Below are 19,233 nucleotides of genomic sequence, written 5' to 3' on the forward strand. Positions count from 1 at the left end.
CTTAGGCTTGTAGGGATAATATTCCTTTCCTGGTCAGAAGTTGCTATTGTCAGAACTTTGCGTCTTCTATGAAAATGAGAAATTCCACATATTACGATATTCCTAGACTTCTGCATCCAAAAGAAAATATATTTATTTCGATAGCAGCTTCACCATCATAACTCTCACATGAGAAGTTCATCCTTCCGGCCCCTGCAGCACCATTCATTTACACTTGACTCCATGTAATCTTTGTCTTCAAACCTTAATCTGGGTCAGTAAATACAGTTATTTGACATGAACACTCCTACTCTGATGTGAGGGACACACTAACTCCAGTACTTAACTATTTGCCCATGATTTTTCCTTTCTTTCTTGGTACCAGGAATCGAACTCGGGACCCTGCACTTGCAAGGCAGGCAATGGAACCACTGAGCTAAATCCCTGGCCCTGCCCATGATTTTTCAAGCCTAATAAGTTCACTAGACATAACAGTCAAAGTACTTTTCTTGTAGGCCTGTTAGGTTTATGCTGTAATGGGGTTGGAGATGGTAGGGTCCTTATAATCATTCAACCTAGAACACTGAAAGAGATAAACTGACCAATTATAAAAGAAGAGTTAACACCATGCGCAGTTTGATTGTGACCAATTTTATTTTATAACTGCATTGTTCTTTATTATTTGGAATATTGAGTTCATCCAATATTTATTTTGTATATTAAAAAAATTTCCAAAGTAATACTTTTGTATAGAACATCTTCCTAATAGTAGTCAATCTTGGAGGTGATTTATACTGTAATCTCAAGAACGCAAAAAAAATACAGAAAATCACAATGCTGGGTGGGTTTTTACAGGTATCTGTTACCGTGCTGAGCAAAAAAGTTCAAGATTTTCAGTCACTGAAACAGCTTTTCATTTAAAGCAAAAGAAATAAGCTTTTGAAAGGTTCAAGTTTGAACCCATCATGTGGCTTTTATGTAAAAAAGCTTTATGCACATTAAATTGTAGCAGTCATGCAGTTCTTATTGGTTGCTGTTTTAGGCACAGCTAAATCATCAGATTTTAAAAATCTAGTTTTGCTATGTGATTAAGTAGTTCTCAAAATAACCTATGAAAGTTCTCCTACCTAAAGGATGGTGATGATGCATGCGGTCCATTTAACATGAACAGTGTTATAAATTCTGTCCTACATATTATATAGTCAGCCAGAGAGTAAACTCACCATTGGACCTTATCAAGGCTCTCATCTGAGAACTACTGAGCGGAAATGAAGAGACTTACAAGTTCGTCATATCAAAGAGGTAATCATTTGTGATTTTACAACCTTCTAAGACAAACGATTGAATATCTTCAATTACTTCATTTAAATGTGACTTGAAAAAAACATAGCATTCTGGATATAAAGCGTTCTGTTAACATTGTCATTCAGTACCTGGTTTTATTTTTTTGGTATATTTGCATATTGCATCCAGAGCTACAAATTTTCCACAGTGCGTCTACCTCATTCAAGTATAATAAAAGTAGAAATCTATAGAAGCTCTAAGGTTAAACAAACTGTACATCATACAAAAAATTAACTTAATTTACAGATAGTTAAAAGTATTGGCAATGCCCTTTATAAATCTTAGCAAAGATGCATCATAAAAGATGTTACACTCTACATACACAGTCATCACCATACAAGTGCCATTCGATTTAGGTGGTGCAGAGCAGAGTACTTAACTGTACACATGTAGAATCAGCACTTTGTACTATAAACATTTTAAGTAACAGTATTGTCAATATTAATCTAAGGTACAGGATTTTCTTATTGCATATTTATTGTTGCTGAGGCAGTTAGTTATAATACAATAATGCAATATCCATAATTATTTTAAATAAACAAAAACATTTTTCCTTCCAACAATATAAAGACTGCTCTTTTCTAAAATCACACAGAACATTGCTACATACAATTTACACAAATACTGAAAGACGTGACCTTAAGGCATCTGCCAGAAAAGCAGATGTGTATATTTATACGAACTAAATTATGCAAGAAAAAATATTGCACAAAATACTATAATTTTTCAAATAAATTTTTTGTCTAGATTTACATAATTTCCTATTTCTTGACCAAATCATAATGTTCAGTGATTTGCTAAAAAACATTCTGCCTCTTAAAGAAGCTTTAAGAAACATACGTTAACAATATCACTAGGCTCCATGTAGGAAAGATGTTAATAATGACATAGCATTTCTAAAAACTATTTCCTATATTAAGAAATGTTTTGAGGAAATTAAATTTGAGGATTCATTTTACGTTCCTAAATTTATATTCTGATTTACAAATATCTTCTCAAATTCAGAATCTTTGATAGCAAACAAACAATTCTTACTAGAAATTTTATTCATGAAATTAATCTTATCTTGAAAATCCAAATAGAGAATGAAGGTCTATGGATAAGAACATTCACAGTTTTCTCCTCTTGCTCAGAGGACTACTTCTTTACTATTAACAACTAATTCATCAGCATTCCTGAATCCTACTAATAAGATATTAGGATAGAATCCTAATTACAGCACTGTCACATACAGTTTCAATTCAAAAGGAAGGGACTGTTTTGGAGAATGTTATTATCAAGATCTTGAAAAAGAAAAGACTGGATTCCGTACCTTCAGTTATTCCTCACTGAGTACAGTGGCCCTAAGTACTGACAGGGCACATCTTTCCCTATAGGAGGAGGCCCTGTGATGCCTTGCTCATCAGAAGGAGAATCCGGCAAACAAGTTCACTGAGCTTCCGAAAATGTCTCTGATCTGTCCTTTAAAAGTGAGTATCTTAGCAGCATTATTGTTATTAATGTAATAATTAAGAAAGATAATGAAATGAGAAATGGTACTTATGTTAGAGCATGCTTCAACTTTTTTGGTGACAGAATCTTGGGCCAGTAACTTGTAAGCAGAGTACATTATTACTATATCATCATCATCATCATCATCATCATCATCACACATTTTCAATTCCTTTTATTTTTTCCAGAGCAGGGATTATGTTACTTATTTTATTTCCCCACACCTTCAGTTATCATACCTTGCACATGACTTGTGCAAAAAGTAAATGAAGAATTTTCAATTGGAAAAATAATAATACTATATTTTGATGCCTTTAAAAGATATGCCAAAGTAGGTAATCATCAAAATATACCACTTAGTGACATTTTCACTCAACAAAACAACAGCTTATAAATGTATATAATACTTCTCTATCCCCCTGAAATACCATGGGAGCAGTATCTAAGGGCAGAAGGATCCTAGCTAGGGTGGGATTCAGAAAAAAATCATGACTCAATCCAGAGGCCATATAAAAGACTATGTACCAAAGCCAAAGTCCTTAATTTATACAATGCTGCTGTAGAACAGGTACTGCTTCTTGGAAAAATAATTTGAACAGGGAAACATATAAAGATTTGGTTCAGCTACAACAGAAAATATGAGCACAATAGATAACAGCAGTTTTGTTTGCTTATTCCGGAATTCACCCTAATTTCACTTCATTCTCAATATCCACCATAATACTGGGAAGTCAAGGTAAAAGAAGACTGTCAATACTCAAAATGTTTAAGGGTTTGAAATACTAATAACTGCTACTAGTTTTATGGACTGTTTTCAAGAATAACAGAGTTTGGCTTTTGCTTTTGTTAACAAAGTGAACTAGGTAATTTTGTATGTTTAAAATAAGGCACAAATCACTTTAAAATACCTTAAGACAATTATATTATCTGTGAATGGCTTAATATCCTCAAGACAGCATAGTATTAGAGCCAAACATCTTGTGAGATGACTGAAAAACAGTGGCCATGATGTTTAAGTAAATGGACTAAAACCCAAATATGGTTCACGCTTTACTCCTGATTAGCTTATTGTTCAGACTCTGAGTTCTGAAAAAAACTGCTTAATTTCAAAATTCATAGTAAATGTTATTTTAAATTATTTTTATAAATTCAGAAGGAGTATATGCCAATCAGATTAGTCACTAGGGTAACTTTTTGTCCTGGTTACTTAAAAGAGCTCTTATATATGGATATTTTTATTATGTATTTCACTGATGTAGATTAGAATTTGAAATGAGCATAAAAGGCAAAATTTGACAAGAACTTGAATCTTACTTTTGTGTTTTTAAAAAGTATTACATACTTTTTTTCTTTATATAGAATCCACCCTAGAATAAAAACTAGATTTTTCTTCCTGTATAATCATGAATGAATAATTATCCCAAATACAAGATACACATTTAGATTATGGTATGTAGTTTTTTAAAATACTTTGTCATTTTCTTTAAAAATGACCTGAATAAATATTTTAAGCAATGGTTTTGAGAAATCTCCTTCTAGGATTTTAAATGAAATTATATTCCATCAGTAAACACTTTACAGTACAATCTTATTGAGATTCTTGGATGGTTTCTGGAACACTTTTTCTAAAAGAGATGTTTTTAAAAATCATGATTATGATGTACAGAATGGATGACTGAGCACAGAAGCAACAAATTAACCATAACATCATGGTTTTTTTTCCTGATTATTCCTGGTAGTCTAGCCTATCATAAAGTAGTCAGCGTATGATTCCTTCTCAGATGAACTCCAAAGCTTATCAGTAAATTTGAGGGAGATAAATTTCCCATAAAGAATTCCAAATAATTTATTTAGATACTCCTCTGCCTTAGCAGAAATGTGTGGACTTTTCATAGTGACTTCATTCCAAAGACTGCAGTACTGAAAGGGGTGGTGGTCACTTTCTAGTACAGAAACCTGACAATCATTACCCCTGCCAGGTCATCAAAGTCAACACTAACATTCAGAAACAGGTCGACAGTACATACCCTGATATCATGTGATGAAAACAACAGTTTACTTCTGTATTCTTCTTCCCAAAACCCATTTGTGAGAAATCTAATTTATGAGAAACATATTAGACAAACTCCAAGAGAAGGACACTCTACAATTTATCTCACCAATAGTCCTCAAAACTGTCAAAGTCAGTAAAGTCTAATGAACTGCCACAGCCAAGAGAAGACTAAGGAGACATGACAACTAGATGGAATGTGGTGTCCTAGGACAGAAAATAGATACTACAGGTCAGAGAGAACTGCGGAAATCTATAAAGTACAGAATACCAATACCGGCTCATTAACTGTGACAAATGTACCCACTAACTTAAGACATTAACAGAGAACTTGGGTGCAGGGATACATGGAGGCTTCTATTAACTCTTTGCAATTTTTCCATAAATCTGAAACTTCTAAAATACAAAGTCAGTTATTTAAAAATGTAATCTGAGATGAGAATATAAAGCATTTTTGACAGAAAAAATTATTAATTAAGGAAAAAAGACAGAAAAATTTTTGCCAGGACAGTTTGAGTTGCATTTGGCTTTCTTGAGGGGAACCCCAGATAGCAAAGGCATACAGAGAGAGACCACAAACATTTTTAAGTGTCTCCTTTGTAAACAGAAGTCATTAACTTCACATTGCAACTAAGCACTTCATATATGTCACTGAGTGAAAGGTAAATTTATACCTTTTTTACGTTTTGAAAAACATGGCTGCAGTATCCTTATGAAAGTATTTCCACAAGCGAGCTTTTAAACCTTGAAAAAAATTAAATTTGACCTTAATTTGATGAGTAGAAAAGGCATTATTGCTCTGCAGAACAAAATAACTTCTCTTTCACACTTTACATGTAATTTCTTAAGTTATTAAGTATGCTTGATAGAGCTTTAAGATTAAGGCAATTAGTGGATTAAGAGTTTTATCGGTTTCAGGCTAGTTTTGATAAAATGTGATGTCTTGATCAGTTCATGCTCAACCAGATTAATACAGTAGCTACTGGTTATGTGTAAGGATTATATATGCTTACTTATTTTAAATAAAATGAATGGTATAAGCACCAAATACTGGGAAATCATATGTTCAACATATCCTTTCAACATACATATAAACTAGTACCTGATTTAATAGCACAGTAGAAGAATTTGCCTTACATTTAAAAATAAGGGGATTACATATATCCATGAGATGAACAAGTGGGGTTTGTTCCAAATGAAAAAAAAAATAAATAGTAGAGAGAGTTGTCATCCTTAAAAACAATTCTATTTACTATACAGATTACAGGGAATCCCCAAATGTTTCCTGGAAGGTTAGATGCGAGTGACAGACCCTTCACTGGTGATCTAACCTTGGTTTCCGCTTGCACTTCCCTTTGAAAGGTTTGAGCCTTGCCTGGAGTCAGACAACATGTGATGCAGTGACACCATCTCATGGAGCAGTCCAAGATCTTCTGAATTCTCACTGACTTCTTTTCCCTCTTTCTCCCAAGGAACAAAAGTAGATGGACATCTCCCAAGGCTGGGCATAAGCAGATCATCTGAAACCTGACTTAGTGTTTCCTGCTTTTCTGCTTCTCCTTTGTTAGTTTGGGAAACTTTTGGGGGAGCTAGCTGGAAATCCAATCCTGCAGGAGAAGCTGGATTTTCCACCACATTAGGGCCAGACTTACTGTCAGCACAGAGGTGTTTTTCATTGTTTTCCTCTTTCAAGATAAACAGAGACTCTGTCAAACCACTAGAGGAAACCTGCTTCTTGGGAGATGGAGGGAGGTGCTTGCCATGGAGGGCACTATCATCCTGCCCCAGATTCCACTCTGCTTGATCACCACAGCCACCACCACAGAGGGCCAGGTTATTCTCACTAGGAGCATTGGATTTATTCTGAAAAAACAAACAAGTTCAGAACAGTTTCAATAAAATTATTATTATTATTATAACATTTTTTCCATTTTGAAAATAATGTTCATATCTTTCAAGGCTGGGGACCTGAAGCTTCTTCCAGAAAAAATGTAGTTTTGACAGTTAATTCTGATACCTCTAAATAGTTCTGTGAAGGGGACTGAAATTAGATGGACTTTGGTTTCCATGTCCTTATAACTGTCATCTACCAAATTCAAACTAGAGCACATACAGTAACGAAAGCAAAGTTCTTCAATCTCACAATCACACTGGGGTTGCCATTGCTCATACTTCTATCTCAGAAGCATTTAAAGAATTCAATTCCATTTCAAAGTTCATTTTTGAGGCAAGAAACTGGAAAAAAAAGACTTGAATAAACATTTTTTAAAACTCTGGAAATAAAGGGAAAAATAGGGGATTTCACATTTTAAAAATTCCCCCAAGAAGATAGCTATAAAATTTAATTTCAAGAAAATATTGCTACTGGACAAAATAATTTCAAATACTGACAAAACCCACCAGAACTGGATATAAAAAAGGGAAAACTTTGGAATTTTATTATTTAAGTAATTTTAATAATTAAATTTAACCATATTTTTGCAGTTTCGGCACCTACTTAGAGGTTAAACACGTCCAGCAACTAAGATTATAACATCAGACAATGTCAACAAGGACAAGGCTATATTCATTTAATAAGCTGAAGGATCAACTGACCGTAGGTTTGTAATCAATATCATCCATTGATCTGAAGAAATCCAAGCTCTTTGCAGCTGCCAGTTTTCCTTGATCTGAGCTGTGTGTGCTCAGTGTATCAAGGATCTCTCCTAATAAGTCCATTTCACCTGAATAAGGAGTCTTTACTCTCATGTCAACAGAATCATCACTTTCATAAAAATAAGCAGAAGCTTCTTCACCATCTTCAAAAGATAACCTGAAGAAAATAAGACACAGAATAGTAGACGCATATCCACACATGCTGAGTGTAAGCGACTTCTCACCAATGATAGTCAATGAGGTGCTTAAAGTCAAAATGCTGTTTCAGTGGCAACAACTGGCTCATGGTCAAATTCTTTATAGTTGTGTATCTACCACTTCAAATACTGGAAATTTTAAGTATGTGTATTATGAACAAACAAAAAATTTATGGTAACTGAGCAATCTGGAGAAAGAGACAAGGCTGTGCACCTTTACCTTGGACTGAGTACTTGAAAAGTTTGTTAGAGCCCAAGCTCACTTTCAGTATTATCATATAGTTTTCCTTTTCCTATTTACTTAATCGTTCTACAGAATATATTACTTTATATAGATAGATTTTCTTAATGAAGAAAAAAGAATGCCATTTGGTCATCCTCATATATCTGAAAATTATAAAGAAGATAAATATTTACTATTATTTACTTAACATTAATTTTAACACTTGGTACTAAATTTCCCTTTTCAAATATAACCCTCAACTTAATTGCTCCTCTCAACTCAATTTGTTTCAAATTCTTATTACCACTGTTCCTCATACTGGGCCTGCCCCTTTCAGCATGAGGGTGCAGGCCCAACTTAGGCGGACTTTATCCCTGCCCCAGACAGCTCTGTGGACATTGGTGCTTCCCAGGAACAAGAGGCTGCAGGTCTAGCTCTCTTTTTTGTCCCAAGATGTATCCCCCACAACATTCTAAGGAGCACTGGTTCCTTTTGGTGACGCTAACTGAAGGGAATAACATCTGAGCTCTTGGAGTGCACATTCTTTGAAATGCCCTAAAACTTAAAAGTTCTGCCATTAAAGCCATACCAGGAAACAGAGCCCCATGACCCTCTGCTTACTTGCTTGCTCTTTCAATGTCATCGTCGTCGTCATACAGGGCACCATCCAGGCTCTGGAGAGACTTTTTCAAGCATGCCTAGAAAGAGAAATTGACAATGAACTGACATTTGTAAGTTAAAATAAATATATATTATCTTTAATATATTTTAAGGAATAATGTGATTTTATCAGAAACAATTTTAAAAGTGTTTGAATGCTACCCAACAACTTGGAAAACTGAGACAAGAAGAAACAGAAGTAGTCAAGTAATATTTATCTAATACTTAGGCACTCCTCAAACTAATAACTGAAAGCAAATCACTGGACTGGACACATATATACATATGGACACTGGATAAACATATTTAATATCAATCATACCCCACCACGCACACATCACAAAACTTTAATAATTAGCAATAGTTGCTGATCTTATTTCTTCTCCATCCATACTCTCCCCAACACCAAGTTAGAGCAGTGTTTCTCAATCCTTAATGTGTACAGGCCATATTGATAGTCCCCTAGTACTCCATAAATATTTGAGTTTATTTATTTCTTCAGATCAGAATCCCAACCAGATTACTCTTGCACTTGGTGGATACTTTGCTCCAGTCTCTTCAGAGCACTCAGTTATACTTCCCCTTCTTTCTAACATTTGTGTCCTTTCAAATGAACATCGGATTCTACCCTCATTATATATAAGCTGGTAGCTACAACTAGAATTTTAGTTAAGGCTCAATTTCTGTTTCTTTTCCCCTTGTTTTTGGCAAGAATATGCCATGGGTGGTGATATATGCTTTCCAGTAGCTGCATCAATAGACATATAATACTTACATATCCAATTTTTGGTAGTATTAAGATTAATCGGTGGTGGTTCCACCACTCCCAGCCCAGAGGAAGGGGCTTCTGGGCCGCCAATCCACTGCTCCCAGCGCAGAGGAGATGAGCCGTGCAGGTGCCAACAGCACCACCCCCCATCAAAATTAGAAGACATATAAACAAGTTTCAAAAACAGACTTCCAGATCACTTACAGCAACCCCAAAGGGAAAGGAGATGGAACACTCTGATACTCAAACACCTGGACTCCCTGAACTGGAAAAAAAAGAGGATCTGGAAAAAATGAAATCAGAAATAATTTCTCAGACAACAGCAGAGAATGTGCCCATAGTTCAAGACATGATGAATAAATCTAGAGAGGACACAGATAAAAAAAAAGAGGACCTGAGGAACATGATGAAATCCCAACATAGGAAACAAATGGAATCCGTAAAACAGATACAAACAGATTTCCAGGAGATTAAAAACTCCACTGAAAGTCTACACAGCAGAATGAGCCAATATGAGGACAGAATTGCAGATATAGAAGAGAAGATTGCAATTAGTGACCAGGAAAAGAAAAATTGCTTCAAAATTGTAAGGGACCACAAGAAAGCAATCCAGAAGCTGCTAGACAATACAAAGAAGAATAACATACGACTGACTGGAGTCAACAAAGAAACAGAGAGTGCAAATGACATTAAAAAACTGTTCACAGAAGGAATGGCAGAAAGCTTCCCAATTAGGGGAAAAGAAGTTGACATACAGATAAGTGAGGCATATAGGACTCCAACTAGCCTTGATCAAAAAAAACCTACACAAAGTCATGTAACTGTTAAGATTCCAGAAAGCCAACAGAAGAACAAAATTCTACAAGCAGTTAGAGAAAAAAAACAAAGGACACACATACAAAGGACAGCCCATCAGAAGCCCAGCAGACTTCTCAATGCAAACCCTCAAGGCAAGAAGAGCTTGGAGTGACGTATTCCAAGCCCTAAAGGAAAACAGCCTCCAACCCAGATTGATGTACCCTGCAAAATTATCTTTCAAACTTGATGGAGAAATAAGATACTTTCATGACAAAGAGCACCTTAGGAACGTCATGAATACCAAACCAGGACTCCAAAAAATTTTAGATAATATCCTAGGAACAGACAATGAAAAATCACAACCCCAGGAAGCACAGCAGAATGAATCCATCAGGCATGACAAGAAATTAAATGTAAAGGGGGATTTTATAACAAAAAGAAAAAGTCATGACAATGATAAGTCAATACGTATCAGTTATAATCATGAATGTTAATGGTCTGAATTCACCAATCAAAAGAAACAGACTGGCAGAATGGGGCAAGAAGCAAAATCCAACAATATGCTGCATACAAGAAACACACTTAATTCAAAAAGAAACTCATAAACTGAAAGTTAAAGGGTGGAAAACAATACTCCATGCAACAAGAACCCAAAAAAAGACAGGAATAGCTATCCTCTTTGCAGATCAAGTGGATTTCAAACCAACACTGATTAAGAGAGACAAAGAAGGATACTACATCATTGAAAAGGGAACAATCCAAGAGGTAGAGATGACAATCATAAATATCTATGCACCAAACACTAGTGCACCCAACTATATAAAACAAATACAGACATGAAAAGTCATATATGGATTAATACAACAGTAGTGGGGGACCTCAATACCACACTGTCACAAATAGATAGATCAACTAGACAAAAAATAAACAATGAAATACTAGAACTCAATCGAACTCTTGAACAAATGAACTTAACAGATGTTTAGAGAGTGTTCAACCCCACAAAATCAGAATACACATTCTTCTCAGCTGCACATGGGTCATTCTCCAAAACCACATACTCACTCATAGAACATGTTTAAGTAAGTGCAAAGGAATTGAAGTTATCCCCCTGTATATTATCAGACCATAATGGTTCAAAATTGGAGATCAATAGCAAAAGAAACTGCAAAAATTACATAAACACATGGAAACTGAACAACACACTTCTGAATAACCAATGGGTCACAGAGGAAATTAAGGAAGAAATCAGACAGTTCCTACAATTAAATGACAATGACAGTACAACATATTGGAATCTATGGGACACAATGAAAGCAGTCTTATGAGGGAAATTCATAGCAGTGAATGCACATATTAGGAAAACAGAGCCCAATTAAACAACCTGATGTTGAACCTCAAGCTTCTAGAAAAAGAAGAGAAGGACAAACCCAAAGTTCATACAAGGGAGGAAATTATAAAGATCAGAGCAGAAATCAATGCAGTGGAGACTAAGAGAACAAAACAAAAAATTAATGAAGCCAAGAGTAGGTTCTTCGAAAGAATAAACAAAATTGACAAACCCTTAGCCAACCTTATCAGAAAAAGGAAAGAAAAGGCCCAAATCCATGCAATTAGGAATGAAAAGGGTGAAATTACAACACACCCAGCAGAAATCCAGAGGATCATCAATACCTACTTCCAGAACCTATATGCCAATAAGATGGAAAACACAGAAGAAATGGACAGATTCCTAGATACATATGAATTACCAAAGCTGAACGAAGAAGACCTAAAAATTCTAAACAATCCAATATCAACCAGTGAAATTGAAAACATAATTAAAAACTTACCAACTAAGAAAAGCCCAGGTCCTGATGGCTTCACTGCTGAATTCTACAAGACATTTAGAGAGGAACTACTCCCACTACTGTTTAAACTCTTCCATGATATTGAAAGGGAAGCAATACTCCCGAATTCATTCCTGGAAGCAAGCATCACCTTCATCCCCAAAGCAGAGAAACACCCAACTATAAAGAGAACTATAGGCCAATCTCACTAATGAACATAGATGCAAAAATCCTTAATAAGATACTGGCAAATAGAATGCAGAAGATCATCAAGAAGATCATAAACCCTGACCAAGGGGATTCATCCCAGGGATGCAGGGATGGTTTGACATATGCAAATCAATCAATGTAATACACTATATCAATAGAGCCAAGGACAAAAACCATATGATTATCTCCATAGATGCAGAAAAAGCATTTGACAAAATCCAACATGCAGTTATGATAAAAACACTGGAATAGATGGTCTCTACCTCAATCTGATCAAAGCCATCTATGAAAAACCAACAGCCAATATCATACTAAATGGTCAAAAACTGAAATCCTTCACACTAAAATCAGGAACAAGACAAAGATGTCCACTATCACCACTCTTGTTCAATATAGTTTTGGAAACATTAGCCATGGCAATTAGACAAGAGAAAGAAATAAAGGGAATAAAGATAGGAAATGAATAAGTCAAACTGTCATTATTTGCAGATGACATGATACTGTATATAGAAGACCCCAAGAACACCACCAAGTCTTCTAGACTTAATAACCAAATTCAGTAGAGTACGTGGGTACAAGGTCAACACACAAAAATCAATAGCTTTCCTCTACACAAACAATAACTCACACTGAGACAGAAATAGGGCAAACAATTCCTTTCACAATAGCATACAAAAAACTAAAATACCTACGAATCAACCTAACAAAAGAAATCAAAGACCTCTTCTCTAAAAACTATAGCAGTCTGAAAAGAGAGACTGAAGATGATATCAGAAAATGGAAAGACATCCCCTGCTCCTGGGTAGGAAGGATCAATATAGTGAAAATGGCCATACTTCCAAAACTGCTATATAGATTCAATGCAATCCCAATTGAAATTCAAGCAGCATACTTTATGGACTTTGAAAAAACAATCCAAAAATTCATTTGGAACAAGAAGAGACCCAGAATAGCAAAAGCAATTCTAGGTAACAGAGACATAGCAGGGGGTATCACAATCCCCAACTTGAAACTATACTACAAAGCTACTGGGATAAAAACAGCATAGTACTGGCAAAGAAACAGACCTGAGGACCAGTGGAACAGATTAGAAGATGCAGAAATAACTCCAGACACACTCAGCCATCTCATCTTCAATAAAGGAGCCAAACACCCTCACTGGAGCAAAGATAGCCTCTTTAATAAATGGTGCTGGAAAAATTGGGTTTCAACTTGCCCAAGATTAAAACTAGATCTATATCTCTCACCATGCACTAAACTAAAATTGAAATAGATTAAGGATCTAAATATTAAAACAGAAATACTGAAGGGCCAGGGATTTAGCTCAGTGGTTCCAGCACCTGCCTCAAAAACACAAGGTCCCGAGTTTGATCCCCGGTACCAAAAAAAAAAAAGAAACCATGGACTAAAATAGAAATGCTGAATCACCTGAATAGAAGTTAAGTAGAACTCTTGAAGACATCGGTGTAGGAAAAGATTTTATGAACAAAACCTCAGTTGCCTGTGAACTACCACAAACAATCAACAAGTGGGATCTCTTCTTATTAAAAAGCTTCTGCACAGCAAGAGAAATCACCAGCAGTGTGAAGAGACAACCCACAATGTGGGAAAAAATCTTCACCTGCTACTCCTTAGACAAAGGTCTACTATGTTGAATCTATAAAGAACCTGAAAAAGTCAGACCTCCCAAATTTAAAGACCCAATCCAAAAATGGGCATCTGAAATGAACAGACATTTCTCAGACAAAGAAGTAGAAATGGCAAATAAATACATGAAAAAACGTTCAACATCACTGGTCATTTGAGAGATGCAAATGAAAACAATGCTGAGATTCTACCTCACTCCAGAAAGCATGGCTGCTATCATGAAATTAACCAGTAAGAAATGCTGGCTGGGCTGTGGGGAAAGAGGAACCCTGCTCCACTGCTGGTGGGAGTGTAGACTGGTGCAACCACTGTGGAAATCAGTATGGAGATACCTCAAAGAACTAGGACTGGAAGTCCCATTTGACCCTGCTATTCCTCTGCTGGGTATCTTCTCCAAAGAATTAAAAGGATCATACCACAGTGATATATGTGTACCCATGTTCACAGCAGCACAATTTGTAATAGCTAAAACTTGGAAGCAGCCCAAGTGCCTATCACTTGGAGACTGGATAAAGAAAATGTGGCTTTTTAATAAAATGGAGTACTACTCAGCCATAAAAAATGAAAAATTAGAGACATTTATAGCTAAATGGATGCACATTGAGGCCATACTCTTAAGTGAAATAAATAGGACACACGTGTAAATACCAAAGTTTCTCTAGTGTGAGAAACTGAAAGTGTAAATAAGAACTAAAAGCTATAATAGATAATGTGAAATAGGAAGAAAAAGTGCAAAGGGGAAGGGGAAGTGGGAGGGGTAGGAGAAAGGAAAGAAAGGAATGGAATTAATATGAGAAAAGGGAAAATGGAAACAAAGTCTTCGTAAATAGGGAGGGCAGGGGAAGGGGGAAAAATAACCAAGAGAGATTATGTGCAAATTTCCAATGATGAATGTCATTATATTGTATACCTAAAATGTACCAATAAAACATAATTTTTTAAAAAAGAGATTAATCAGTGGCTCTAGGTGTGGTTTTTCACCAACTTTTCACTTGATGGTTTTAATATCTTATGACAGTGGTGGTGAACTTACGGCATGCATGCCACAGCGGGCTATTTGTATCATTGAAAGTCCTGTTATTGTGTTTTTCTTTTAAGACAAAAGATTCTTTTTTTCTAAAGTAAAACCTCAGGTTTCATTGCAGTGATGGCATTTTGTGATAAATAAGTGGGTTTGGGGTGCAGTTCGGGTACTCAGTTTCTAAAAGGTTCACCATCACTATCTTGACAAACATTGCCTGAATCCGCTATTTCATTAAGTACGGGCTGCAGAGGTGGGCTTTTCTTGAGCATTCCTTTTATGTTTGTGTGCGTTTCAGAAAGAACTTTATCTTTATTACTTGGCTATCCCAAAATACAATGTGTACAGGAAAAAAAGATAAACCTGTTTCCTTTTATTCAACAATTTTGAGAGCAATTAGTTGCTGCCCTAAGAATCTCTAAAGGTGAGACATTTTTAAAATGTTACTGATTTACACATATCTGATAGTTCAATCCACCAGTTATTATTACCTTCATTTTCAAACTGCCCCATCTTTTAAGTACACCATAATTTTAATTTATAAGTAGTCTTTTTCTTTTTAGAGGTTTACCTTAAAATATTCAGATTAAATGATATGTCGTCTATGTCAAAAGAATTCAGTGGTGGAGAGTTGGCTAGGCTGGCCCTGTGTCGATCACTGCTGACATCACATGAAAGATTCAAGGGAACTTTTACATGCTTCTCTTTACTACTACATATGGTTGAATGTTTCAAAATAAAATTTAAATGCTTCCAGTTGGTTCTAATGTTCTTTAACATGATTTCAGGAAAGAACTCTGACCTCTTCAAGTGGGAAATGGTGTTTAAAGTACAGTGCAGGTGTCATGGGTGCTGAAGACCGCATGTCACCATCCTGGATGGGCAACAGTAAACTCGAATTTGGAAACTTCAACCACGACACCAAAGAGGAGTAACTTTCTGTCTTCTGGCTGTGATCTCCCATTCCAGGTAATCACCTTCACTTACTGCACCCATAAAGACTATGCAAATTTCTGGGGCCTACAGGACAGAGCCTTCCTTCTCCACTCCTCTGCGCCTCTGCTCTTGAGTGGCAGCAATTCACTGACGTAAGCATTTTCCGTGTCCTTGCAGTGCACAAGAGCATTACACTCACCCACTCATCCATCCAACAAACACTGAAGAGGTGCCTTCTGAGTGAGGGAACTGTGCTATCTGCTTGGATACAATGGTGACCAAGACAGGATGACCTTGCTCTCATCCATGTTACATTTTACTAAATCAGACATGAATTACATTGAATACTCATACAAATAATCATGAACATTATGGTCTACATTAGCTTATACTAAACTATAATTGCTATGAAAGCACTTAATAGAAATTTGACCTAGTCTGAGAGGTCAAAATAAATCTCTCCCTGAAAGATGTTTGAGTTGAGCTGTGAGAGGTTGGTAAGTGATAAGATGAGAAGGGGCAGTAATATGCGCAAATTTCCTCTGGTAAGACAATCAAGGAAAATACAAGGGAATGAACTATAACTATTGGTGTGCTGTGGGTTAGAATTTGTGTTAGCATACAGTATTCCTTAAACCCATTAAATCTTGCAGTTACCCCTTTGGCCACTAGATGGCAGAAACACACTAAGAAGGCAAGAGACTGATTCGATTCTAATTCTTGAGGGGTATGAGGTGGAAGAAATTAGAGATGAAACAATCTATGGGAGGTGAGAAGTTGGTGTGGAGGTAGGAAAGTAGATGAGGGGAGGTCCCAAACTCTCAAGTTCAGAAGATGGAGAGCAGCAGAAAGCCACTTAAATATTTATTGAGAAACTACTGAAAATAGGGCTGGCACACCCTGAAAGTTAGGCAGCAGCTGTATCTCAGATGTATTTCAGTTATTAGCATCTCTGCATCCTATAAACATCCACTTAGCAGCCACTGTATGTATGCTACTATATCCACGCAGTAAGGCATATAAAAGAAATGAAAGTGATATTCCCTCTTCTCAAAATATTTAAAATATACAGGGTGAAAATGCTAAAGAACTAAACATAATGAAGCAAAAGAGGGAAAATTTTCTTATTCCTCACTGTATGATTGTAATTGAATTTAAACTTTTCAACATAGATGAGAACTTGTGCAAATGATTCAGAATACTGAATAATTATATAAAACTAATCATAATGTCAAACGAAAACATTCCTAATAATGGAAAAGTAGGATCAGTCAGCAAAACAGTGATGTTAACAATACAGAAATGTAATTACATATTATAAACAATGGCAAATTCTGGGATCAAGTCAGGAGGTACAGAAACTTACGAGGTACGCACACCTGGTGCAGCACCATTAACAGAAGTCAGTTCAGCAGTTACACAGAGGTTGTGCAGCCAGTAACTTTCTGTGGAGCCAGTACTACACAAAATAATAGCAGGAAACACTTCATAAAAGTGAAATAAGTTGGGTTTTATATCATTTTCATACAAAAGATTCAAAGTGAGATAAACAACTGGATGCCATATATCTTCAGTCTCTTACTAGGTTCTGATTAGGCATTAACTGTAAAGTAAAACTCTCTCCCATGAGAATGTAAAGTACACATCTAGTATATTTGGAAACTCACAAAGTAAATACTCATATGACAAAGGTTGCTTGCTAGGCAGGTGGGAAAATAATAAATTAATGAAAATGAAACATCAGTATGGAATGAAAATTATTGAGGAAGATTCTACTAGAGAAGCTGACCCTACAGCTAGACAGTGAATGAAATAAATAAAGTGAATAAATGAAATAAAGTGAAGCCAAGAAGGAAAAGCATTTTAAATGAAATAAAAACCACAAGAAAACATTAACAGAAAATCACATGGCAGAAGGACTAGCACATGAGGAGACCTCAAGAAGTAAATCTGTTTTACCTACAATGGTTTCCCGAAAGTGCTTCAGGCTGTAGAAACAGTAAAAATCATTCCCCCACAGAGCCTATCAATCCCGCAGTTACAGTCTGGCTCACTAGATGGCAGACAAATACTAATGAGGCAGAATGAAGGGTAAATTTAAACTCTTAAGAGGGGGTTAGGAAGGATAATAAATACATAAACCCCCTAAACCCCAGGAGTTGATAAAATTGAGGTGCTTGTAATACATTGATGTTTTCAAAAATAGGTACAATCTTTGCTGCTGCTTCCATTTAAGAGTTGAGGCAGCCAAGGTGCAGAAGGGCTGCTTTGCTTACCCAAAGTCTGCAGCCAAACCCTGAGCTTATGCATCTTGCAGACTAAGGCAAAAATATCTGCATGAAATGGTTTAAGAATAAATTTTAAAAACATGGAGTTGAAATGACAACACCTTAAATATGCACAGCAGTTTATCATCTGAAAAAAACTTTAAAAACACATGTATTTTAATTTTTATAGGTACCAGTAGTAACTGAAGTAGTTAAGTGACTTATTCATGATTAATTTGCTTCAGTGTGTTTAATGTTTATACAAGTATACTTTTTACTTCATTTAAAAGCTATGTTGGGCTGGGGATTTAGCTTGGTGGCACCGTGCCTGCCTCACAAGCGCAAGGTCCTCAGTTTGATCCCCAGTACCAAAAGAAAAAAAATAGAAAAAATTTTAAAAGCATGTGTTATCACAAATTTTGGTGAGCATTTTTCCTATTTTACATATTAGGGAACCCAAAGCTTAACAAAATAAAGTGACTTGGGCAAGATTCGGTAATGAGGAAGCCACAGAGCCAGGATGCCCACCCAGTGTCCTGACTGTACCAACACAGCTCTTCTTATGGTAACTATGTTAGATAAGAAACTCTGGAGGGAGGTCTGCAGACGTCCTACTACCGAGCTCGCCAGTCGCGTGGAACATGCCGAATTAGCTCGCACCCTGGCAGCCATGAAAATAGAGATGTCTTAAACAATAATAGTAAGGGACCATGAGAAATCAATCCACTAACTGCTAGACGATGCAAAGAAGAATAACATAAGACTCATAGTAGTCCTTGAAAAAACAGGAGAAAGCACAACAGACATAAAAAAACTGTTCACAGAAGTAATAGTCGAAAACTTCCCAGACAGAGGTAGAGAACTGGACATACAGATAAGTGAGGCATACAGAACTCCAACTAGCCATGATCAAAAAAAATCTACATCTAGACATATAATAGTCAAGATCCCAGAAACCCAACAGAAAAACAAAATCCTACAAGCAGTTAGAGAAAAGAAACAAATCACCTACAAAGGAAGGCCCATCAGAATCACAGCACACTTCTCAACACAAACCCTCAAATCAAGGAGAGCCTGGAGTGAAGTATTTCAAGCCCTAAAAGAAAGTAACTTCCAACCTAGACTGTTGTATCCTGCAAAATTATCTTTCAAAATCA

At 36.0% G+C, this 19,233-nt stretch overlaps 1 protein-coding gene across 19 annotated transcripts in view; it reads right to left on the reverse strand.

The window, feature by feature from the left end:
• Positions 1-1,398: 1,398 nt before the first annotated feature.
• Positions 1,399-19,233, reverse strand: part of Dennd1b (DENN domain containing 1B) — a 226,966-nt gene continuing 209,131 nt past the window's right edge. For 18 of the 19 annotated variants that reach the window (XM_087193853.1, XM_087193844.1, XM_087193842.1 and 15 more), the window contains 3 exons: positions 8,561-8,637; positions 7,460-7,676; positions 1,399-6,727 (listed from right to left, as the gene is read on the reverse strand). In XM_087193853.1, the coding sequence (XP_087049979.1) occupies positions 6,191-6,727; positions 7,460-7,676; positions 8,561-8,637 (831 nt within the window). In that variant the 3' untranslated portion in view covers positions 1,399-6,190. Of the gene's footprint in view, positions 6,728-6,794; positions 7,100-7,459; positions 7,677-8,560; positions 8,638-19,233 lie in introns of those variants that run through there. The other variant, XM_087193855.1, reaches the window with a different exon arrangement.

Source organism: Heterocephalus glaber, unplaced genomic scaffold (genome assembly GCF_053883595.1).
Source record: "Heterocephalus glaber isolate CG9 unplaced genomic scaffold, H.glaber_assembly_v1.0 deba00001600, whole genome shotgun sequence".
NCBI classification, from domain to species: Eukaryota; Metazoa; Chordata; class Mammalia; order Rodentia; family Bathyergidae; genus Heterocephalus; species Heterocephalus glaber.